The sequence below is a fragment of the Carya illinoinensis genome, chromosome 4, assembly GCF_018687715.1.
Source record: "Carya illinoinensis cultivar Pawnee chromosome 4, C.illinoinensisPawnee_v1, whole genome shotgun sequence".
NCBI classification, from domain to species: Eukaryota; Viridiplantae; Streptophyta; class Magnoliopsida; order Fagales; family Juglandaceae; genus Carya; species Carya illinoinensis.
In genome coordinates, this window is record NC_056755.1 from 10,904,694 (window position 1) to 10,931,459 (window position 26,766).

General features: G+C 34.4%; 1 protein-coding gene and 1 pseudogene across 1 annotated transcript; both read right to left on the reverse strand.

Annotated features, from left to right (window-relative positions):
• Positions 1–8,226: 8,226 nt before the first annotated feature.
• On the reverse strand, positions 8,227–8,357 carry LOC122308649 (annotated as a pseudogene).
• A 3,817-nt stretch (positions 8,358–12,174) lies between these two features.
• Positions 12,175–14,666, reverse strand: LOC122306985 (cytochrome P450 71AU50-like). Its single transcript, XM_043119575.1, has 3 exons — positions 14,371–14,666; positions 13,095–14,014; positions 12,175–13,013 (listed from the first exon to the last, which is right to left on the reverse strand). The coding sequence occupies exons 2-3, from the start codon at positions 13,980–13,982 to the stop codon at positions 12,399–12,401; spliced, it is 1,503 nt and encodes a 500-aa protein (XP_042975509.1). The 5' UTR covers positions 13,983–14,014; positions 14,371–14,666; the 3' UTR covers positions 12,175–12,398.
• Positions 14,667–26,766: the final 12,100 nt, after the last annotated feature.

Below are 26,766 nucleotides of genomic sequence, written 5' to 3' on the forward strand. Positions count from 1 at the left end.
AATTGGGGCTTTAGATTTTACAAGCTTTTAAGGTGAATGTTTTGGATTAAAGCCACCAATCTTGAGAATTTCAAAAAATGATTTATTATCTATTAATGTTTTAGAATTTGAAAGATTTGGGAGTCGACTTTTCTTTTATAGGATGTAAGTTCTTTGATCTTAGGAGTTCCAGAAGATGATTCTTATTTGATTTAAAGTTTTAGAATTGCAGAGTTGAAGGACTGATTTATAATAAGAATTGAGTTCTTAGTTTTACAGACTTAGTGCTGTAGCCTGATCTACTCTAGTGAGTGATTAGTTTGTAACCTTTAAATGGGGTTGATTGGAGTTGAGTTATTGATATGAAAATTTTTCTAGAGTAGATTTCTTTGAGGATTGGAGGTAATGATCTAGTTCGTGTATTTCTTTGAGGATTGAAGATATCGAGCTAGTTTAGAAAATAATTATTGTTAACTCGAGGTTGTAGTAGCAGATTTTAGGAAATGATTCTATCGATTCGAAAGATATAGGTCCATCAGGGTGTTGGAAATAGTAGATTTTGTGTTGGTATGGAATACGATTGAATTTGAGGCTATATGATCCGTAGACTTTTGGGAATGGATTCTTAGCAGGTTTAGGTCATTCTCGGTACCAAACTTTAAGCAATGGCTAGTTGCTGATTTAAGGATATAAGTTGAGTAGATTCAAGAATGATTCTTGTTGAGTTGAGGATATAAGTCCAGGTGATGGAAATGTGATAATGGATCACTTGTACGTTTTAATGATTTGTGGTGTTGGCCAAGAGTACATGAGATCGATGAGTAGTAATGGTAAGTGCGTATGGATTTCGGGGAGTGCTAGTCCTAGTCTCATCTATTTTTGGCTTGGTAGGAGTTGAAGAGGAAACTGTGTGGTAATATTAAATTCAAGAGATTTTGGCTTTGAGTTGTTTGGTAAGTTGAACGGAATGTGCAGTCGAAGCGGGTTACCCATTGGGATGATGGTTTGAAACAACTGTTGTGTTTATCTTGAGAATTAATTGCGACTTGAAGTCATAGGAATTTAAATTGGTGAGGCTATACTTTTCTTTGGAGATCAAGTATCTAGTTGGGAGAATTGGGGATATGGTTATTTAACTTGAAAGGAGATCGTTAGGTCACCATGTGTGGTGTATGAAGTAATAAATCTTGGAAGTTGAAACTTGTGCATCAACGGTGGGTAGCATAATCATATGTATGAAGTAATAAAGCATTAGGATCCATGAGTGTTGTTTAATAGTTTTTGATGGATTGAAGATTTAAACAGTATGGCCTGTCTTGAGATTTATTTGTGAAGTGCTATTGAAGGAATTAGTTGTGCTAAAACTAGGGTTTTTGAGAGTACAAGTAGGTGGGTGAGTTACCAAGAGCGTTTCGTTTAGGTCTAGGTGAAGTCAAAGATAGTTTATAGCGAGTTAGTTATTGCAAGATTAGATGTTATTCAAAATATAGGTAATGAGCTTGAAGTGTGGGATATCGGATAGAGGTTATAGGCGCTCTCGTTGGTTGGCTGGGAAGGACTTGGGCCTTTTGGAGATGTTCCTTATCTTCAGAAGAGACAGGTGTATTTTGGGATGATGTTATGTGTTTTCAAATTGGGGCCTGAAGGTTGATTAGTACTGGTTTTCGTCATCAATCAATGGATGTATTTTTGCGGAATGTTGGTTTTCGTTTAGGGCAGCGATGGCCAACTGAGGAATGAGTGGAGATTTGTGGTTTTTGGAAGTATATGATTCTCTATGGAAATGTGGTAAAGGTTTTCTTGTGATTAGGTGTGGATTGAGCTTGTACTTCGTGATATTAATTTTTGAGGATATAGCCTTTATGTATTTTGGTGAGTTATCAGAGTGCGTACGAAAGCATGATTTTTGGAGATACTTAGAAGTTTAAATTTTGTATCGATTTTGAAGAATTAGTAGTGATTCGAAGTTTTAATGGCAGATTAATCTTTGGGTCGTGCAAATTTCGTTTATTGATGGTTAACTTTGGAAGTGGCTATTAGGTTACCAAAGTTGGAATGGGATAAAAGTTTAGAAGGTAAAGCAGAGACGTCGTTGATATTAGTAATTTATAGTGTGAAGATAATAACCATTGGATTGGTTGGGAGTTGTCGATGATATGTATCTCTCAATTATGTTCAGAGTTGTATCCTGTATCTTTTTGGCGCTGGTGTTTGATCTTGCAAATTTCAAGGACGAAATTTGTTTTTAAGGGGGGGAGGATGTGATGACCCGTTTTTACGTGTATTTTCACTGAAGGTGTGTTTTTAATTTAATTAATATATTGGTTTATTTATTTTAAATTATTATATTTTAAATTGGTTTTAATTTATTTGATGTGGTGTTTAATTTATTTTAGTCGTTTTACGGTTTTTGATATCGTTTTCGACGGATCGGTTTTTGGTTTTCGGAGTAAGGATTAGACCTCATTTCTTTTCTTTTCTCTTTTTTCTTTTTCCCTTTTTCCTTTTCTTTCCTTCTTCTTTCTTTTCTTCTTCTTCTTTTCCTCTCTTCTCTCCCACGCACACCCAGCTCCTTTTCCCCTTCCCGTTGCCGGCCCTTTGACCGCCCGGTTCACCGCCGTTCGACCGCTGTGTAGTGCACCACCCCCACCAAAATCTTCCCCTCCCACCAGAGATCATCCCCACCAATTTTCAGGGTCATCCGACCAGCCGTTAGCCGCCACGCACGGCTGGAAGTCATGGCACCAGCCTTGTTTTTCCTCTATGTCGCCGGTTGCTTTCTCAGCCCAGAACTGCCGCTCGCCGGCAGCGTGGCCTTCACCACCCACCCAGTTTTCTTCCCCTTCCACCGGTGAACATCCCCACCAAGTTTCACCTCCATCCGAGCCATCGTTAGTCGCCACGAGCTCCTCCAAGCTACACGGTTTTTGAGCTTTTCCGACGCCGTCGCTCCACCTCTGGTCACCACCTCTTCACAGCTTCTTCCCCTACCTCTTACTGACCTAACCCACCTATTTCCGACCTCGATCCGTTGTCGAAGCAGCTCCCACGAGCTTAACTCCGATTTGGCCTTTTTCCGCTTCCTCCGCCGTTTCCACCACCACCCACGGCCAAAACTCGTTTCTTTTAGCTTCATAAACATCTCAAAATTTTTTCCTATCAATTTCATGCCTTGGTTTGTCCCCGTTCAAAAGTGGGTAATTTATTACCCATGGCCACAGTGTAAAATACACTGTTACGTTGCTTTTCTTCCGTCGTTTGCAACGCCACGAGCTTTCGAAAAATACCGTATAGCGCTGTAAGTATTTTCCAAACTCTACTTTTATATTTAAATATATTTTACTCAATAAATATTTGCTGTTGGTTGGTTGATTCCGAACTGAGTCCGAGGAGTTCGGGGGTCGGATGGATTGAGGACGGAGTTGTTTGGTTTAGCTGTTTGTGCTTGGTTGGTTGTTTTGTGCGTTGAGGTTGCATTTTACATGGTGCATGCATGTGCATTTTATTTAATTGAGAAAATCCTGTTTTATTGGCGTAAATGGATTTTCGAGTGCGTGTGTCTCACGGGCCCAAGCCGGGATGGGTTATTATCTCGGTGGAGCTCTTCTGTTCACTCGGGAGCATAATATACTGAGTGATGTCCCCTAAGTTGTTGCTGGGCGATAACGGGAGCGGGCGAGATGGTCACGCTCTACGTACCAACTCCGTGGCCCTTCGCTGGTGAGGGGTAGAGGATGCTTGGCTACGAACGCGCGGGGCACAGAACTGGGCATCGCTCGTTTAGGTGTCACATGCATGGTCGTTACCTGCGGTGTGGCACAGGAGCCAGGGTATGCGGATGACCCCTATGGGAGGTCATGGTGCATACAGATTAATTGGTTAATGGATTGAGTTGGATATGGGCCAGATGAGATTTTTGGTGAGTTTTGAAAAATAATATGTTTTTGGAGCCAAATGGGATTTTTGGCGTGCATGGAAAAATATGGTTTTGCGGGTCATGTGCATTGGCTTTTCTTCATGCATATTGTTTGAGTTGTATATGTTTTTATCTAGTGGTATCTGGATTTTACTTACCTGCGGCACCATTTTTTGTACCGTAGATTTTGGTGCAGAGTTCGAGGAGGAGGAGGAGGCTGAGCCCGAGGAGGCAGCTCCGCCGGAGTTCTGAGTTGGAGTTATGCTTTGTAGTTGGTTTTAAAACAATATCTGTGGTTTGTAATATTTTAATATGTATGTTTTGAGCAGCTTTGTATTAAACTAATGAAAATTCTGGTACTTAGTTTATGACTTTTCTATCCGCTGCGTGTCTCTTCGTGCACATTTGCTGCTTATACACACACTTGGCACTCGTCGATAGGGTGGTGACCCGTGATGTCACCATCCGGATGTCTCAATTTCCCCGTGTCCGTGCATGGGGATTTGGGGGCGTCACAAAAAAATGATGCTTCCTTGACTTTGTGGAACATGGATTAGCATTATGTCAGTCCTATAAACGATCCCTCATCTAGGATTGGAAAAAGTGCTACATGAGGACTTCGATATCAAATAGAATATGTTTCTTTCCATTCCTCGTGAGCCACTTATATCTATGAAAGAAGAGATCAAAGTGATTTTCCTCCATTTTTCCAATATGTTGACAACATTACACTATTGGGATACTTCGAATAAACTGGAGTACATATAGGATACACCGGTGCTAAAACCTTTTCTGAAGATATCTTCCAAATTGTTGGGGTCATTACTCCGGCCGGATGTTGTTCCCCCGGTTTGAAACCAATTGGTTTCGTAGTTATAGAATTCTGTTGATCCCAAGTACTCCATCTCTAACAATCAATATTCCAAAAATGGCAAGGCAACACAGCCCCCAACCAAGGGAGTGGTTACGTCCAGTATGTCCTCCCTTAGTCCCGACATGCTATGGCTCCCCAGGGTGGGTAGGAGCGGGTTGAGTCCATATACCCACGAATCAAGAGCCGTGTTTGGATCTGATCAATCTACTCAAAAATTCATCTGGTGACTTCACAGTCACCAAAGAAGCCCCAAGAAGCATCAAACATTTCCGATAAGACCCATGGAGCAATTCTTAGATAGCAAGCACTAGCTCCTTATGCGACTTCATAAAAGCAATCAAATATAAGAACAAAGAGAATGGAATGCAACTAGTGGTCATTATAGCGGTTCTGCTCCTAGAAAACGTCCAAAAAAACCTGTTACGGAACTACTGACCAATGGAAAAATATGATAAGTAGATAAATAATTTCTAGTGTGATCAGACAACCAAAAATTAGAAAATGACAGAGTGGCCTGTGATTGATTGATCGATGTCTGAAGAATGCTCCACTGAAGAAATGAGTCACAACGTGAATTGTAAGCCCCAAAGACAAAGGATTGAGCATTTTCGTGGACTAGCCCAATGCCCATTACTCAAGAAGGCAATTGGCTCATGGAGATTATTGGATGCAATTGTTAGGGCCAGATAGTTTTGTTGGTCTATTCTTTGTGTTGGGGGTGTCTTAAAGATTTATGATTCTATCTCTAGTGAAAAATAAGTTGTCTAACGTTACTATGTATCACAATCATGTTATAAAGTTTTGGAGACCAAGGAGTTGAAATTAATGAAAGAAAAAGGTGAATCTTTTAGCAAGGAAGAGTTGTTATATTTACAAATAAAAATAGATCTTACTATGCATTTTGATGATAATAGTGTGTTTAAAAGTTATCCGAGCTTGATCAAACTATTAATTGGTAAAGATATGATTATTCCTAAGGAATATCTAAAGTAGAAGAAGTGTGTCCTATCCAAAAAGGATTGAATATCTAAAGTAGAAGAAGTGTGGCCTATCCAAAAAGGATTTCACTTATATTAATGTGTTTGGTCCATATACACTGGAGGCTATAATGATTTTATGTACTAGGGTTAGTGTTCCACTGTGTACAGGATTTATCCGTCATTAGGGTATCTACCTTGATCGATCAGATTGATTCTACTATACGAGTTCAAGCTATTAATATAGGAATGAAAAATTGTGACATAATCCAAACATCCCTTCAATGGTGCTGAAATGTCAAACCTGCTTAAAATGGATTTATAAACATATTAATTGCTCAACTAAAGTCTTTCACATTCTAAATCAAAGGACCATAAGTTCATATCTTCAATAACCTAGTGAAAAAGTAGTGAGGTGATTTTAGATAATCTGTTAACAGTAGTTAAAAAGTAATGAAAAAGTATTGAATAGTAGTACAAAATAGTAAAAAGTAATTAAAAAGTAACGATAAAATAATGAATAGTAGCAAAGTATTTTGAGAATACTTCACCACCCAAACCAACCCTTAATATTTCACATTCTAAATCAAATATAAAAAATACAGATAAAAATGTAAGTAGAACAAGAATTCAAACAATAGGAAAGCAATGGACGAGGATGAATAACTAATATTTCACATTTTTCTTGAAGAATTCAAAAAATAAAGGTCTTTGATAAACTAAAACCTCAAAGAAAAATAAAGCCCCAAGAGTAACAAGACAAGTACAGATTTTGATTAATATCCACTCCAAAAAAATGTTCAAGTAGAGTCAAGAACGAGAGCAAGTGCACAATCAGGCACCAAATACACAGTAATCACAACCAAATCAGGGAAAAAACTGACATATATCAAATGAATCAGAACCAAGCTTGACCAAAACAAAGGGGAGAGAACAATGACTTGGGGCTTACCTGGAGGCGTGAGAGGGGGGGAAGAGAGCAGAAGAGGGACTAAATTTTGTTTTTGAATTTCAAAAGTTTAGTTTTTGATGGGTTTTCTAACTTTGTTGGTGAGAAAGTGATTTTAAAAGCTTTAAATGATAAAAAAGAGCTACCACGTCACGCAATTCTAAACAAATTGTAAATGGGAGGAAGGGTATCATTACCCTAAAATATGAATAATAAAATTATTTTTTTTTCTATTTTTATGGTTTTAAAATTTCAAGAGAAGTGGTGTCAATTAATGGGTTTATACAATTATAGAGCAAATTTCTTACCACGATTTTTTTTTTTTTTTTTTTAAAAAGTTGCACACTCAACATATCTTTGTACACCAAACTGAGGCTCATAAGAAGCAAGATTCAAAGTAGCAAAATCCTCACATGATTTCAAATTCCATGAAAAAATGAAAAAGCCTCATCATTCATTCGAAAGCGAGAATGATTGAACACTACTTTTGTGCTTTGTGCCCCTTCGTTGTGCGAAAAAAATGTTATATGCCAAACCTAGAAACAAGGAAAGGGGGCAATTATAGATGAAATGTAAGAAAGCCAGTCTGATTATGCTTGGCTATTGTATTGATTTAAATAGTGAATACAACAATCAAACATTCAAGAGTACAATAAGACTAAAACTATGTATCAACTTGTTCGCTGGTTGACCTCGAAGGACTGTAATTTGTGGTATTTCTGGGACTATTGGGAAGAACTGCTTGATCGTCTTGAAGGCATGAGCTATTCAATATCTCACATCTTCCGTGAGGGAAACCAAGTTGCAAATTTCTTTGCTCGCTAAGGAGAATCTGGGATCACTAGGACGTATGGGGTTTTAGAAATATTGCCACAGGTTGTGAGGGGCATGATTCATCTTGACAAGATTGGTCTTCCTTCTTTAAGCTAGATGTCAACTTGTGTTTAATTTAGAGTGTGTTTGTTCAATCGCCAGTTTGGTTGGTTTTGGATTAGTTTTGGTGCTCTTTTTTTTTTTTTTTTTTTTGGTTGGTGCTGACGCTTGGGATGGTTTTATTGTCTATTTGTCAATCCCTTGGGTCTTGGTTTATTTACACAGTATCCCTCTTCCATAAGTGTGGGTTTTTTAATAAAATTAGAAGGAAATCACTTATGGACATGTGACGTCGTCTCTTTTCTAAAAAAAACAACGATGTATCAGCTATCTATGGAAAGTATATTCTTCTATACAAAGAAATAATGGATTACATAATGTACAAGAATATAAATACATAGAAGGCAAATTTGTAGACAATATTTGAAGTATCCGAGAGTGTGGGTGCCCTAGTCTAGCATGCCACAACATGGAGGACCCTTTATTATGTGGAAGAACAACTGAATTATGGGGAGACCACTTCGGATTGATCGGATATATGACATCTGAGACGAAGCCTTTAAGCATCACAATGTTCGTCTTTAGGTCCTTAACAAGGATAAAACAAGAAGCAACATTTAAACATATTAATGGCTCAGCAAAAATTCTTAGTTCAAAATGTCGAAGCTTGCTTATAACACTCTCCAAGGGAGGAAAAACTTCCCAAGCATTGATTGCAGCAAAAATTGGATCAAATTCTAAGCCGAGGCCACAAAGAATATATATGATGAAATCATCATCATCAATTGTTTTTCTTGAACCACAAAGAGAGAGAGCCAAGGATTTGGCTTTGTGCAAATGATCTTCAAGAGACGAGGCACCTTTCATTTGTTGAATACGATCTCTAGTGTGCATACCATATAAGGTTTCCAAAACATCCCGAACATCATGAGAAGTCTCACAACTGATCACCTGAGACAAGGGTGCATCAGAGAGGGAGCTATTCATCCAACCCATAATCAGTTGATCAATGCAAAGCCACTTTACTGCCGCAAATTTGGGATGCATTTCACCATCTTCACCAAGAATGGAAGAAGGTGAACAAACAATGTCATTTTTCACGTAGCCAAGAAGACCATGACCATGAAGAACATAAACAACGTGTGCTTTCCAGAACAAGTAGTTGTTGGAGGCTAGTTTAGTAGAAATATCAAGAAGTGTGGTTTTGATAGGCGAAAAATCAAAAGAAGAAGAATCAGCCACAAGTGGAATGAAAGATGAGAAAAGAGATTCCATATGTGAAGGATGTTTGATACCATGTAAGAAAACCAGCCTAATTATACGTGGCTATTGTATTGATTTAAATAGTGGATATAAGAATCAATGGCAATATAGTTCTTAATACCAAATGTGTCCATTCATATAATTTTTATTTTTTTATTTTTTCTTAATAGTTAAGAAATTGACTATTAGCGAAGTTATATATTTTTTATTTTTTCTTAATGGTTAAGGATGTTTAAAAAATAATTAAAAAAATTTAAAAAAACTCATTTATACTAGTGTGTACATTTGGTAATCACTCTAACATTGTCCTTGTTTTTTTCTCTAATAATTCTCAATGGAAATACAGTTCTTTTTGTAGTTGATGTGATTCACGTTGAAAATACCTTTCAGCACCTTAGAATGATAGGGAGGAGACGAGGATAGCAGAGACGTGAGTAAACACAATACCCTACTTTTTTCTTGTCAACATCAAGGTTTTAGAGCATTCCCATAGCTTCTTGATTAAAATTTAGTAAACAGATTTAACTTTTTTTTTTTTGGAGGGGGGGGGGGGGGGGGGGGGGGGGGGATTTTGACATTTGAATAACAAATTTAAATCTTTTTATAAATATTTTATTTGACTAACAAAATAAACTTTTCATCCAATCATCTATATTTCTTCTTATACTCATATTTGTTATAATTGAAATTTGATAAAAATATCACCATTGAGATTATCTATTTTTTCTTAAATTGACCTATTAAAGACGTGTCTCACTTCTCCTCTGCAACGATTTACTTGTGTAATATCAAGAGGATCCGGCATGATCCACCTGAAAAAAACTCTGATACTTAAATCAGTATAGTGTAATCAAACGATTCAGAATTTAAAAAAGAGTTCGATCATTTACTATCAAATGTGACATAGTATATATAGGCTCATACGTGACACTTATCTTATTCAGAGTTTGTTCGTGTGGATCATCACCCGGTAATAAAAATGATCACGTATTTACATGAAATCTCTATGTTTCCGTGAAAGATGTCGTGGAGTGTGGATAACTTTGCTGAGTTTGGACTCCCTAATTCATTTCAGTCAGCCAAGGGTCTCTTTTAGTGGGCTTCTTTTATATTGGGCTTTTAAGATTGAATGGACTCTGAGCTAAAATAGGCCCTCCATGACCATTTAGGAAAATATTATTATTAGGAAAGTAATGATTTTGAAAACATTACCATTTGAAGAGATATATAATTTTTTAAAAATTTGTTACAAATAAAAAGTAAAAAATACGGGCACAACAAATAATTATAGGAGATGAAAAGAAATAAATTGAAAAATTTCCTACTGCTTTTACTTTTGAAAGACAAAAAATAAAATAAAATAAAATAAGATATTTAGAAAAGTTGAATAATTAAAATAAAATAAAATAAAGATACAATTTTTGAATAAATTTTGAAACAGTTTGTTGGGTCAACGTGACTGCTTTGATACCTTCGTCGTTGGAACTAAAGTTTTATTACCGTGTGAGTACTGGATTGGTACAGCTTCAAGTAGAGAAATTATTTATATAAATTTTAAATAGATAAATTTTATATAAATTCTGGTAAAAAATTAGACTCCACCTTAAAAAAAATGAAAAAAAAATTATTATTTATTAGAAAAATTCATTTGATTACAAATGACTTATTTAGGACTGCATTACTCAAAGAATAATATGTTTACATTATTGCTTTATGTCAATCATTGTACAAAAAGAACTCAGGATTTGTAACCGGATACATAAATTATTTTAAAGGGAGAGAAATGATACATACAATCTTTATGTACAATTATTGTGTTAGTCCTTTATAAAAAAATAAATAAATAAAAAATAAAATTAAAAATTATACCCCATTATAAAAGTATGAAAAACTCAAAAAAATTTTAATGTGGATATAAGACTTATATATTTAAAGCTTATATCTAATATTATTCGAGAAAAACTTTTTGAACAGTGCATCGGACGACAATCTTTTTATTGTAATTTTTTTATTTTCATTAATTATCTCAATATCTATTAATATGATATCAAATAATTAGCCAACAATTAAGATTTAATAAAGACAATGATACTTACAGAGATTCAAAATCAATCAATGCAAATATGTCAATTCATGGAAAATGAAATTCGATTTTATAAGAGTATCAATCATGTAATATTGTAGAGTTTTAAAAGAGTTGTACGGAAGTTTACATTAATTATTTTTTATACAATAAATAATTTTTATTCATTTAAGGAAAATTATCCAACTACAATTTGTTTCATTTTGTTTTATAAATTTATATAAAATAAAACATTTTTTTAATAAAATGATGTAAAAATAGATCGACGCGTTATCACGTAAAATTACTATATATCAGAATTTCATAAAGTCATGTGCAGTGAAATATAAGATTACGGATTTTTTTCAAAATTTAATATGATCAAGTGTAAAAGGAATAAAATATAAATATAATAAAATCCACACGTCAATGGGCTTGGATCAACCAAGGGCTAACTTTGCAGTATGTCATTTCTATAACTGGGCAAACATCAGGTCCGTGGGTGTTGTATGCATGCTGCTCTTGCTGTCGGGCTCCCAACAACTTGATCTTCATGCCATTTGCTCGGCCTACATACGAGAGGTGCTGAGTTTTTAATAAAATAGGAAATACTTTGTATTTACCGATCGAATTCTAGTCGCGTTAAGATATGATTATTTTATTATATAGATTAAATTAAACACGATCTGCTCAATTAAATCAATCAAAATTTAAAACCTTAACACTACTCATGATATAAATAATGGATGGCACAACACAACCTGCAAAACCTATTTAATAATCAATTAGAATTGGATTAACACAACACGACCCATCTTGACCCATTTCGTGAAAATAAGTTCAACTGCCTCGTATAATCCGTTTGGCCTAATTGACATAATTTTATATGAAAAATAATATCTACAAATTCTAGTGGCCACCTTATAATTAAAATCTCCAAGAAATATCAAAAGTTTTAAAATATTAACTTATAATAATATCAATATTACAATCCCAACAATAACAAACATAAACATACATATTGTATAGTAACCTTCAAATAAAATTAATTAAACAAATAATATGGGTTGTTTGAGATTTAAGGGATTGACCCGTTTATTAATTGTGTCTAATTAAATCGATCTATTTTAATCGGAATTCATTTATATGAAACTTAAGCCCATTTATTTCATGTTGACTACAGTTGGCTGGAGAGCTATTCTTCAGGGATGCTTCACTGCCATTTACTTCTGAGAAGAGTTACAAATGCTTGTGATCAACTTATGTATGATGGCTGGAGTATTTCACATACAAATTATACAATGATGTCTCTCTTATTTTATGAATATTTTTTCGATTACATATTGGATAGAAAGTACAATGAGTTGCATAAAAGCAAACCTGAAACTCAAAAGAACATCATATCTTGAAGAGTTCTAATAACATGAGTGCGACATGAACATCATTACCACGAAATTAGTAAATATGGACGACAATAGAGTGAAGAAGAAAGGTGATCTTCTTTCTCATTTGTGAAGGCGACGTCGGGGAATAGCAAGTAGATGTTTGGCTCTAGGAACTGTAAGGCCAAACTCCTCGGTCATGTCCAACTCAGTTGGTAGCATGTTATTAGGAAGCTCCCAATCAAAGCAATGAACAAGTTGTGCCACCACGAATCGAACCGCGGTTAGACCCAACTGTAACCCTGGGCAACCTCTTCTCCCAGAGCCAAAAGGGAGAAGTTGGAAGTCACGTCCCCGGAGATCAATATTACTCCCAACAAACCTTTCTGGGAAGAACTTCTCGGCATCAGTCCAAACGCTTGGGTCTTGCCCAATTGCCCATGCGTTTACTATCAACCTAGACTTCTTGGGAATGTGGAAGCCTTCGATAGTGATGTCCTCTGTGGCCTCATGAGGTATTAGTAGAGGTCCTGCTGGATGTAGCCTCATGGTTTCCTTTACAACCATGTCCAAGTATTCTAGCCTATCCAAATCTGATTCCTCTACCATCCTCTCCAAGCCCACTACATCTTCCAACTCCTTTTGAAGTTTCTTCATTACCCTTGGATGCTTGATGACTTCTGAAATTGCCCACTCAATTGTTGTTGCAGTAGTGTCCATTGATCCTGCAAGCATGTCCTGCGACGAAATCATTGTCAGGAAATTAGTGATCAACAACAAATTTGAATCAAATATTATACAAGTTCAATGAATGATTACCAAGATTATGGCTTTGATGTTGGATCGTTCAACATGGTACTCGGAGTCTTCACACCCCATGAACCTCAGCATGATATCAACAAAGTCCTTAATTTTATTTAAATCTTTGGATTGTACATGAGCATCGATAATTTTCTCTAAAAATTTATCAAATATCTTATTAACAGCTTTCATGCGTCGCGTCAGCCCCTGAAGGTCAAGGAGACCAATATAAGGAATGTAGTCACCAAGGTTAGGAGTAGCACATAGATGCATAGCCTCTTGAATTACAGCCTTGAATCCCCTCTCATCAAAATCCTTATCCATGTACTTCTTCCCCAACACCATAAGGCAACTCATATCCGCGCTGAGGGACGAGACCTTGGCACTGAGATCAACAGCCATACAATCAGAGGCTGCCTTTTCAATAAACATAACCAATAGGCCAAGCTCTTCTTTCCTCATGGATCTGAAAGAATTGATTTTGAGGTTGCTAAGCAATTCAATGGTGCACATCTTGCGAATGTTGCGCCAGTAAGGACCATAAGGAGAAAATGACAAATTTTTTTGCTCATAAGAGACGTGCTTTGCAGCCTCACTAAGTGGTCTACTAGCGAACACAAGGTCATGAGCTTTAAGAAACAGCTCAGCTGCTTGGGGGGAGGAGACAACAATGGTGGGCACAAAGCCTAAGCGCAAGTGCATGATAGGGCCATATGTTTGGGCTAGTCGATAAAGATCTCGATGAGGAAATTTCCCAAACATATGAAGATTCCCAAAGATAGGCAAGCCTCTTGGACCAGGAGGTAGCTTCTTAGTCTTGTTCATACTTCTCCATGTCCATTCTCGCAAGAGATAAGCAAGAATAACCAGCACAAGTATTGTCCACGTCCAAGCCATAATAGGCATGTTTCACTCAGATGTTGTTTTGGCTACAATATCTAAGTATTTATGCAGGACATGGAAATTGCATAGAAGATTAGAAAGGTTTGGAAACAAAAAGTCTTTTAACTCATTTCATCATTATAATTGTTTTTAAATTCCCATACAAAATACAATAAACAATTCAACTTTTTTAAATCTCAAAATAATAATATTAAAAAAATAATATTTTAACAAAGATTTAAAAGAAAAGTTCAAGCCGAGAATGTCCGAAAGGAATCAATCAATTACAGCACATAGAAAACGAACAAAAATGATAAATCAAACAAAGACTAATTAAATTTAACAACGACCTATGCAGAAATCACAAAACAAAAACAAAAAAAAACAAAAAAGCTGTGAAATCGAGTCCAACCTAACTCCCAGGTCGGGGTGTCGTGACAAATAGAAATTTCAAGATCGTCACCAAGTATAAAACATGAGATCAACGCAGAGTATGCAGGTTCTTCTCAATCTTGTGCCAGACAAAGCATGAAAGCAACGCAGGGAGAAGACTTGGCCAATAATGCAATATATTGTGAAAGTGAACTGCAAGGAGATTAACTCATTTCCTTATATAGTCTATTTCTTTCTATTTCTATCTATTTAAAGTTTTAAGACAAGTGAAAGCAACGCAGGGAGAAGACTTGGCCAATAATGCAATATATTGTGCAAGTGGAATGCAAGGATATTAACGCATTTCTTTATATTGTCTATTTCTTTCTATTTCTATCTATTTAAAGTTTTAAGACAAGTGAGGCCGATTCACGTGTTAAACGTTTTTCTAAGACAACACATGTATTTTATGTATTTTATGTTTTTCTTATGGAAGCTTGGTGACGGAACTTTTCGTATAGATGGGACGGTGGCTTTTTTTGTCTTTTATGTATTTAATTTATTGCTTGGGACTGATTTTTCTTTGTATTGATCTTGGGGTTAAAGTGGTGTTTTATTTCTTGGACGCTTGGGCTTTAGTAGTTTTTTCTTTGTTTATTTGTAAGTCCTAAGTGTCAGGTTGTAGTTTCGGTTTTTTCTCCGTCATAAGTAAAGTTTTTTTTAAATAAATTTGGAGAAGAGTCACTCTTGAACATGTGACTCTGACCCTTACCAAAAAAAAAAAAAAAAAAAGACAACACATGTATGTAATGGCTTCGAATGATTATAGAGCAAATTTCTTCCCCATGTGAAAAAGGAACTAAGGCACGAACCAACAATTATGTTGAGGGGGACCAACTTTTCTACTGTGATATATTTATGGAAAGAGTAATAATAGATACAGTTGTAGGGTTGCCACTTCATTTGAAAAAAGAGTGAGGTTCACCATTAAAAAATGATTCTTTCATATGAGTTTTAGATTTATCTACATTTTTTAGAGGGAGTTGGCGGAGCTTGCACATCCTAGGACTACTAACATAATTTCTCTTATGTAAATTAAAAAGAGATTGAAAAATCATAAAAACATAACTACATATAAATGTATAGGGCTCTAAATAAACCAGTCTGTTCGATAGCTCGCTCGGTACTCGCTCGGTTAAACTCGAATCGAACTCAACTCGTGAAAAAAAAAGCTCGTTCGTTAAAGAAAATGCTCGCTCGATTTGTAAATGATACATATTCGACAAAACTCGACTCAATTTGACTAAGACTCGTTTAGGCTCGCTTGTTTATGCTCGAGTCGACTCGTTAGCTCGACTCGATTAAAACTCATTCATATATTAATAAATATATATATACACCTATGCATGTATATATGTATTAGCTAATAATATAATCATACCATTTTTATAATTAAATATATAATATATATATTCTAATTATTTATGTCTATATAGTAAATATACTTCATAGGTCTATTTTATAATTTGTATAATAATTAGTTGATAAAATTTAAAAATTTCATATACTAGTATGTGAGAACCATATATGAAATAGATATATTCTATTATATTAAGTGTAAGTACTAATAATATATGTAGCCATATAATATATTGTTATTTTGAATAAATATCAACTAGTTAGATATTAATTATTTATAAATTTTTTAAAATATTATAATTTAATAGAGGTTCTACTTGTTAATTGTATAAATTCAATATTAGTTCTTTTTTATTTATTTAATTAATTTATTAATTATTAAATCTTATTAAAAAAAATAATTCAAACTCAAGTTCGAGTCGAGCAGACTTGAGCTCGAGCTCGACTCGACTCGAACTCGTTTGTGGGACTTGAGATCGAGTTTAAATTTTAGTTTATCGAGTTGAGGTCGAACAAAGAATTAAAAAAAATTTCGAGCTCGGGTTCGAGCTCGAGCTCAAGTATTTTGAGTCGAGCCGAGCTCAACAAGCCAAAACTCGGCTCGGCTCGATTACAACCCTATTAAAATGTATATCTCCGTAATTTGCTATGTACATGTAGAAATAAAATTATAAAAACAAAACTTAATATATGTTTCAGAATTTAACGATAATGTTTCATGGAATAATATTCATCCATTATTATTTTTGTAATGAAATATTTATAATTTATTTTCTTCATATAAACTATCAATAGATCTTTTAAAATGTCATCTTTTATTCTAGTATGTAAGCCACTTTATCAGATTTCATGTAAAATCTAGATATTTTCGTATCACATTAAATATATAATGCTATAATTGAAAGTTTACATAAATTCTTTTCTTACTCAATGAAGTCTAGAAGATAAAATTTAAAATCTCGTACCTATTTTTCATATAGGTCATCAATTTTAAATAGCTTTTCTTATATTTTCACTTTTAAATTCCATATTAAGAAGCCCAATATTATATAACAAAAATAATTTGGAATCCATATATATTGTGTTTTCAATAATTTTGAGGGTGCCACTGCTCCCTCAAGACCAACGTGGGTCCGCCACTACAAGGCACACTCAACAGAGGCTCATAAGATCAAAGCAAGATTTAGAGCAGCAAAATCCTCACACGATTGAGGATTCCATGAAAATAGAAAATCCGCATCATTCATTCGAAAGCGAGAACGATCGAATACTACTGTTGTGCTTGGTGCCTCTTCGTTGTGCGAAAAAATAATATATGTAAAACACAGAAACAGAGAAAGGGAACAAAAATATAGATGCAAAAGCCCACAAACAGTATAGGGAAAGGGAATACAGGGATATACCACAAGAGGAACGGTAGAAATGGAAATCTGAAGATAACAGAATAACGAAATCATATTTGGAAAATTCTACTTCTTCATCGAAATTTTATTTTTACTTAATAATTAAAAAATAACTATTAGACCTCGTTGGAATTTGTAAAGTATTTTATCTCATCATTATAATTTTTTTAAATTTTCATACAAAATATAATAAATAATTCATTTTTTTAAACATCATTTAATTTTTTCAAATTTCAAAATAATAATATTATAAAATAAAATTCTAACAATATTAATTATTTTTAAATTTTTTTTAATGGTTAATGATGTTAAAAATATACTTAAACGCTGACGGCACCACCCAAACAGATATAGCACACCACGTAAGTTGAAGAGAAGAGAGATGGCGAATATTGAAAGACGAGACAATTCTGAAGCTGTTTATTTCTTTTCATAACTTCGTAGTTATTTAATTATTTATTGTGTCTGTATTTTCAATTTTTATTTATAATAAAATTCTTATAAATTATTTATCTTTTCAAACGATAACATTTTCAAAATCAATAATTTTCTAAGAATAATATTTTTTAAAAATCATCTTTTTCCAAATGTACAAATTTAGGAAAAAATAGATCATCTCAATGGTGACATTTTTATCAAATTTTAATTATAACAAATATGAGTATAAGAGAAAATATAGATGATTGGATGACGAGCTTCTAAAAAGTTAAATCTATTAACTAAATTTTAATCAATAATGTTATACCTAAACACAACAACAAAAATAGGTTTTAGTGACAGATAAAACTGTCACAAGAAATGAGAAAAACGTCACGAAATACATTTGGTGACGGTCAGAAACCGTCACCACCACTGTCACGTAATGTGCGTCACGAATTACATTTGGTGACAGTTTACTGTACAAGTGTCACTAAAAATATTTTTAGTGACGGTTGGGGATGTGCTGTTTGAAATAACGTTCGAAGGTATTATTTTCTGTGACGGTTAGAATCTGTCACAGAAACTTACATTCGAACGTAAAATATTACGTTTGAACGTAAAATGAATGTACTGACATCCGAACGAGAAAAGGTAACGTTCGTTGATTATAGTTTGGACGTATTGGATAAACGTTTGAACGTTTATACGTGCGAACGTTACATCGAATCTACAATCCAACGTAAATGAAATAATGTCCAAACGTTTGTATCCTAACGTTCGGACGTTAATTCGAATGTTAAGAGAGTAGAGTTCGAACGCAAAGTGTACGTTCGGATGTTTGGAATGTTAAATTTTTTTGACATTCAAACGTTTTGTTAATTTGGGGTAAAAACGTTCGAACGTTTTGTTACAATTTTGTATAGTTACGTTCGAACGTATTTTCGAACGTGTAATACTGTTGAAACGTATTTTATTTACGTTCGAACGTACATATCAGAAATGCTAAACTCATCCACTTTATAAACACACCAATTGTTTCATATTACATTACATATTTCACAACCAACATTGTTTGAAACTGTTTTCAAATTAGATATTAAAAACGTAATACACAAATAAAATTCATTTCTTTTTCTTTCCTCGCCCAGCACGATTCTGTTGCAATGACAAAACACGCTCCATTTGCAGCATCATCTCCCACTGCACTTGCTCTTGGACCTCACTACGTATTCTTTCCTCCTGGTCTCTTTGTTGGTCCTGCAAACGCGTTTCTAAATGGGACTGTCGCTCTAAGAGGGACTCCAACACTTGCTGTCTAGACCTCATATACTCATTCTCGTGTCGTGCAGCTTCTAAATCTTTGGTAAGATTATTAATTTGAGATGTCGATGAGGTTGAGGAAGATGAACCAGAATGCTTGAAGATCGTCCCAAACCTCTTGCCATACTAGAGTTGGGCCCAAGCACCTGTGTAAAAATGTCTAGGTCACTAGGAGAGGATTCCCCAGAAGCTGACTGAATCTCCATCATTTTTCCCTGAAGTTTGAAAGATCAAAACACACAATAAGTAACATATTAAAAGAAATACAAATAAAAAATAATTTAATCACATGTTACTTAATTTATTTAACAAAAGGAACACTGCTTACATAATTAATTGCAGCTGCAAGATCCATCAATTCACTATGCTCATTAGTGTGAGCAGCAGCATAGACATGAACGAGAGAAAAGTTTCAGGATCATCACGTTTCTAAGAAAACGACATTAGCAATTTGAAAAAGACAGTGTTAGGACTTATATAAAAGAATAATAAGAAAAAAATATGAATTACTGCGTTTATTAATTACTATTTTTTTAGCAAGACGATGGAATGATCTTAAACCAGCACGATGGTGAATAGTCAGAGCAGATCTATTATTTGCATTTGTAGAACTTAAGTGCTATAAAAATAATTCCCACCGTTAATTGTAATATATGTATATACATATAATATAAACAACAAATATAAATGTAAATAATTATAGGAAATAAATCTAGAATACCTAATATTCTGGAGAGGCAAAAAGATCACAAGACTTTATTCAGTTGTCTAATTTTATCTGCTGGAAAGGGCACTGTGCAGCCTCTTCAAACGTCTCAAACTTCTTGAAGTGGCCGCGACATCGTCCCTTGTGACGTCGGAATAGTATAGCCATTAACTCATTCACAGTTCTCAAATCCTCGCTACGACCAAAGTCGAGGTCAAATTCATCCTAATTATAAATTAATTACGTTAAAAATATGATAAATTAATCTAGGTGAAAAAAATGATATAATAAGTAAACTCACCAGCACACGACTCCGAATGTGTTCCTTAATCTCATTCAGCACATCTCTCCAGGAGTGCACATAAAATTGAGCGTAAGCTTGAACTACTGTGCCAATATAGAAGGAAAGCGCTGTTGCACTATCATTTACTCCTCCAATGGAATTATCAGGAATTGTGATTTTTCTCAAGTGAGATGCCGCGTGTATAGCCACGACCGCGACGAGCAGATGCATCAACTAATAGATGATAGTATAATTTTTAAGGTTATATATATTATTTATTGAAACAAAAGTATTAATTATATATAGTATTAACATAAACATTCCTTACTGGTAGGTGTCGACTGTGCATCGTTTTCTGTAATGTTAACTTCATCTTCGGGAATGGACTCCTCAGGTGAGGAGTCCTTAATGGGCTCAGGACTTGGACTCGGTGGAGGAGGCACATTTCTTCTTTGTCTTTTTGGCGGCATACTTGGAAATGATTATATATAACAAAAAAATATAATTAGAATAAATTTATTATTATTATAAAATTCTATAATGGTTGTATATGAATAAACTTTTTAGTACTTTTAGTCTTCATCTTCGGATGTATTTTCCATATTTGTTTCAGAATCTCTCTCTATAACATCTTCGTCATCATCATCAAGCTCTTCTTCGTCATCCTTATCCACCTCCCCCCCGGATTCTTGTTCGTCTTCTTCTTTTGACTCTTCTTCTATATTTTTCTCACTCTCTTCAATTGAATGATAATTTAATGAAGACGGGTCGAGATGGATGAGTGGGACGTCATCTCTACATAAGGAGAGCAACTCGAGTGCACCGAGGTCAACAAATAAGTTAATACCCCCTCCTCCATCTTCCTGGTAGGCCTCTACATTTGGAGTGTCATCTTCATTTCCACTATTGTCGTAATCTGCACTAGTTCCTACTTCATATATATTTCAAGTGACAAATTTTTGTACAACTTGCCAAGTTATCCCTCCACTATCTTCATCAGCACTTTTCATTGGATCAATCAAGTAATAGATTTGAGTAGCTTGACAAGCCAGTACGAATGGATCATTTTCGTACCATTTAGATACAGTATTGACACTCGAAAAATGATTATCCCTAAATATCGAATCCCAACCACCGCCTAGATCCCACCAATCACATTTAAAGACATATATTATAGACCCACCCAGATATTTCAATCCGATAATATCACGAATGACACCATAATAATCAATATCATCTGTTCCATGACTCCCCTCGACCAAGACACCACAGTTTTGAGTCTTTCTATTACTTCACGGTCCAGAGTATGGAATCTATAACCTCGAACCGTGCATGTAGTGTATCGAAGTGCTTTGTTTGATGGACCACAGGCCAATGCATACAATTCAAAAGAGACTGATCCGGGATCACGAGCACGTTGTTCCACTATCTAACAATTTAAATAATGTCATTTATTAAATATTAGCTAGAGTTAACACTTTCATCATGTAACATATACTATAGAGTTTAGTTCATACACGTTGTTCAAACCATCCAGAAAATTCTGACTCGTGTCTTGTCACTATATCCTCTACGCCTTCCATCTTAAGTTTGTCCATGTGCTCACTGTATAAAATAATTTATCATATTATTTTACATAACAAAAGTTATAGTTAACCTCATTATCTTTAGAATTATTTAAATCTTGTACAATGACATACCTGAGATAGTGATCAATCTCCTGACAATTATTTAGCACGTACCACCAAACTTTACCCAACTCTGTATCAAGTAAATCGTAACCCGTTTGTGCACCCAAAGGTCGTACAGTCTAAGAAAACACTGATAGCTCATGAGGAGGCGGAGCAGCAAGATCAGCATTTCGTTCTTGATGAATAAATCGTGTCTCAACATCACGAAGATATAAAGAGCAAAATGTTAACCATTCATCATGTATATAGGCCTCTACTATTGAACCCTCAACTCTGGCTTTATTCCCAACAGTGCGCTTCAGTCGACCTAAATATCTTTCAACTGGATACATCCAACGGAACTGTACCGGTCCACCCAACATTATCTCCCGAGGTAAATGTATTGCTAAATGGACCATGATATCAAAAAATGACAGTGGAAAGATTTGCTCAAATTTACATAGTATAGTAGCAATGTCTTCTTCCAGTTTCTGCATCATATCTCGATTCACTACCGGAGCACACAAATCCTTAAAAAACAAACACAGTTCAGTTATGGCAACACGTACAGCAGATGTTAGCTTCCCATGAATTCCCACCGGTAATAACTTTTGCAAAAATACGTGACAGTCATGACTTTTCAATCCGCCAATTTTCCAGTCATCAGGGCTTACGCATCTACTGATATTTGAAGCATAACCATCTGGCAACTTAACACCTTGCAACCATTTACGGAAGTCCATCCTCTCCTCCCTTGTCATTGTAAAACATGCATGCGGCATGACCACCCTCTCACCTTCCACTCGTAAATGCAGATTATGTTTAATTCCCATTCTCTCAAGATCTTTCCTTGTCTTAATCGTATCTTTTGTCTTTTTATTGATGCTCATCAATGTATCCAGTATATTATCACAAATATTCTTCTCTATATGCATTACATCCAAACTATGTCGCAACATGCAAGATGACCAATACGGCAACTCAAAAAAAAATACTACGCTTTGTCCAATTCAATTCTGCTACGCCTCGTTTTCTCTTGTTCTTTCCCCGACCTTGGCCAAAATTGTTCGCTGCCACATGTACCAATTGTTCCAGGATCTCTTCCCCAGACAACTCATTTGGCGCAATTCTATCTTCTACTCATCCATCAAACTTAGCAGATTATGTTCTCCATGCATGATTTGTTGGTAGATAACATCGATGACCCATGAAACACAACTTTTGAGAATATTTTAACCACTCACTAATAGTTTCTTTATTACACGTCGGACACGCTAACTTTTCTTTAGTACTCCAGCCGGAAAGATTCCCATATGCCGGAAAGTCATTTATCGTCCACATTACCGCAGCATGCATCTGAAAAGTTGTTGATATGGATGCATCATAAGTTCTGACGCCTGCTTCCCATAACTCTTTCAACTCTTCAATCAACGGCTGCAAATATACGTCAATGTCATTCCCAGGTGATCTCAGGCCGGGGATAAGCAAAGTTAACAAAAAGTTGGGCGCCTTCATGCACCTCCATGGTGGAAGATTGTACGGAATCAACACTACAGGCCAAGTGCTATAACTTGTACTCATATTTCCAAAAGGGTTGAATCCATCAATTGTGAGTCTGAGGCGCACGTTCCTTGTTTCTATCCCAAACTCTGGATACTGATTATCGAAAGATTGCCATGCAAGTGAGTCAGCTGGGTGCCTCATAAATCCATCATTTGTAACTCTTTTGTCTTTGTGCTACTTCATATCGTGAGCTATTTTCTTACACATGTATAATCTTTGCAACCGGGGTTTCAATGGGAAATATCTCAATACTTTAACCGGCACACTTTTCTTATCCTTCCACCTCAACTCTCCGCATACAAGACATGCTTGTTTCTCCTCGTTCTCCTTCGAATATAAAACACAATCATTCTTGCACGCATGTATGGACTTATACTCAAACCCTAATCCCTTTCTCAACTGTTTCGCTTCATAAAAGTTCTTCGGCAATGCAGATCCTTCGGGAAGCACTTCGTTAAATAAGTCTAATACCATATTTATTGCTTTGGTTGACATTCCACACACTGACTTTTTGTGAAGCAACTGCACAATAAACGACATTTTAGAATGTTTTGTATAGCCTGGATAAAGCTCGCGCTTTACATCTTCCCACATTTCTGAAAAATTTTCTGAATCATTCTGTCGCCCACTTAAGCCATTGTCGTCAACCTCATCCATAAACATCTCAGCTCCAATGTCACTCAACATCTCCTCCATCTCATCTCGCTCATTATCATCATCCACATGCCGCAAATTTTCCCGCTGACTGAATAAGTCATCCGCTGATTCTGCATACGACTCACCATGAAGTACCCATCGAGTATATCCCAAATCCATACCGTTCACAAATATATGAATTTCAGCTTCATCCAATCCTATCGCACACAAATTTTTACAACCTCGACATGGATACTTAATGTAACCACGACTATCAGCAGAGGCCTTTGTAAAATCAATGAAGGTTCTTAATCCACGTGCATAGGGTATGTAATCTTTTCCAAGTCTATCGCATAGACGCATCCAACTTTTATCCATTTCTAAAAACATCTAATTTTTTAGTAACACGTATAAGAGTTAAATACACATGCATGTCATGATACATCATGTTCAAAGTACTTTTTCTCAAGGTAGTTGGTCCTATCCCATTCGAGATTATATTCTCCATATTGCACAAGACCCGTCACTCTACTACTTTGAACGTTAGTAGAAATTTCGACAGCATTTCCCCATAATTCTCTAAGTATACATGTTCACATATAGGGATTCTGATCTTAAGAACAGTATACCCGACGAACAAATGAGGAAGACACCGAAACTTCATACTAGACGTTCAAAGTAGGAATAACGTTTATGTGTAATATAGATAATATAATCTCAAACTGTCCACACTGGACAATTTAGGAATTAATGTACACCTAAATGTACACTAATTCCCAAACGGGTCTAAGGTTATTTATGCAATGTTATACAACATCTAACAAAAAAGTCTACAAATAAATTAGTACACATTGTTTGAATTAACATTATGTACTAATAATATTTATATTATTAATGACTGATAACACTTAGAAATTATTTGTAAACTTATATAATTCCTAATAACAAATTATACTTATTATCAGTTATATAATATATAACACTACTACAAAATATATTATAATTAATATTATAAATTACTGATAACACTTATATTTTATATGTTATTATATAGCATAAAATAACAATTTTTACTTATTTATTTCTTATTTAATATAATATATAGTAAATTAGATTATAATTACTAGTTATACTATATATTGATAACACTTAATTGTTATCAGTTATTATATAATTATTACTATTATTGCCAAAATTATTATAATTATTATTAAATAAGTTATTATTATTATAATTACTTATCTATTTCTTATTAATCCTTCTTTAATACTATATATAATTACTTGATAATTATTATTAGGGATTGATACTAATAACACTATACAATATATTATTAGATAAAATATTTGTTATTATTGAGCTATTAGATTTTTAGGAATTATTATTTTATAATTATAATTTTTAATAATTGTTAATATATAATATAGATACTTATTTATTGATAATTTTACTAATACGAATTTTAATTCTTACTATATAATTATGCCTTATAATTGACACTTATATTTATATAATATTTATTATATTAGTTATTTAACTAATTATATCGATAATAGTTGTAAATAATATTATAACTTATAATTATCGTAACTATTCAAATATACTATATATATTGCATATAGTCCTCCAATTATATTATAATATCTACTATGCACAACAAATAATCACACTATTTATTTTTATCGAAATTGTTATATATATTCTTTAATCACAACATATTACTAAAATAAACACATAAATTCACAAATAATTATTATTCAACACCATACACTATACTAAAACATTATCACATTAAGAATAAACATATTCAATAACAACAATTTTTCATTTTAATTTGTCCAAACAACACAATCCATATCACAAATTAAATCCACAATAAAAATGTAACCATAGAGTTTAGTATATAAACCTTGTGCTCAAAATAAATTCCTCTTCAAAAATCACAAATTTTCAACAATTCCCAACAAATGATCCTTCAAAAAATACACAATACTAGTTAGTTAAATATATATAAAAAACCATTGACAAATATCATGTAAATTACAAATAAAATAGAGAAAATTTTATTACCTTAATGCTTAAAAAAAACCTTTGCAAATTCTCTCTTACACTAACTCTCTCTCACTCCCTCTCTCACTCTAACTCTCCATTTCTTCTCTCCCTCTCTCTAAAACTCTCTCTCTCTCTTCGAATTTCACACACGCTGAAAGCATAAATGACGTACTCTGCTTTCCCGTGCGTGAAAGTTTTATATTCTGATCGTTATACAATTAACATTCGGACGTTCATTAATGAAACGTTTGAACGTTAATTTACCCACCGAACGTTCACACAGTAACGTTCAAACATATAACTATCCCGCCTATCACTTATACAGTACGTTCGAACGTACAATTCTCCCGCCTATAGATTCGCTCATCACGTTCGAACGTTATACTAAACGTTTGAACTTACTGTTAATTTTTGGTTTCAGCGGGAAAATTCCCTCTGAATTTATTATATTAACAGATTATATAATATATATTATATTAATATATAACAGATAATATAATATATATTATATAAATATATTATATAATATATATAATATAATATATTACTATTTATTATGTAATAACTATAGTGTAAAAAACGTTCGGACGTTACCATTTAAACGTCCGGACGTTTTGATTAACGTCCGAACATATACGTTATACGTTCGCATGTCGATTTAACATCTGAACGTATAATATATAACATTCGCATGTAGATATAACGTCCAAACACATACATTATACGTTCGTATGTTGATATAAAGTCCGAACGTATAATATATAATGTTCGCATGTAGATGAAACGTTCGAATGTTAATTAATGAATGTTTGAACGTTAACTATATATAAAGCCAGGCCCGATGGTTTCCAGGCCATTTCTCGCACTAAAACTCTCACTCTCTCTTCCTCTCTGCCACGCACGCCGCCGCAACAGTCGTCAAACGCCACCACAACCGTCACTAAAAGGTAATGTGCCCTCCCCC

What these genes read in the sequence shown, in the direction of transcription:
- LOC122306985 (XM_043119575.1), bottom strand. Translation starts at nt 13,982, where the DNA reads ATGCCTATTATGGCTTGGACGTGGACAATACTTGTGCTGGTTATTCTT. An exon ending in ACATCAAAGCCATAATCTTG is followed by an intron (nt 13,014 to 13,094) that starts GTAATCATTCAT and finishes ATTTCGTCGCAG; the next exon opens with GACATGCTTGCAGGATCAAT.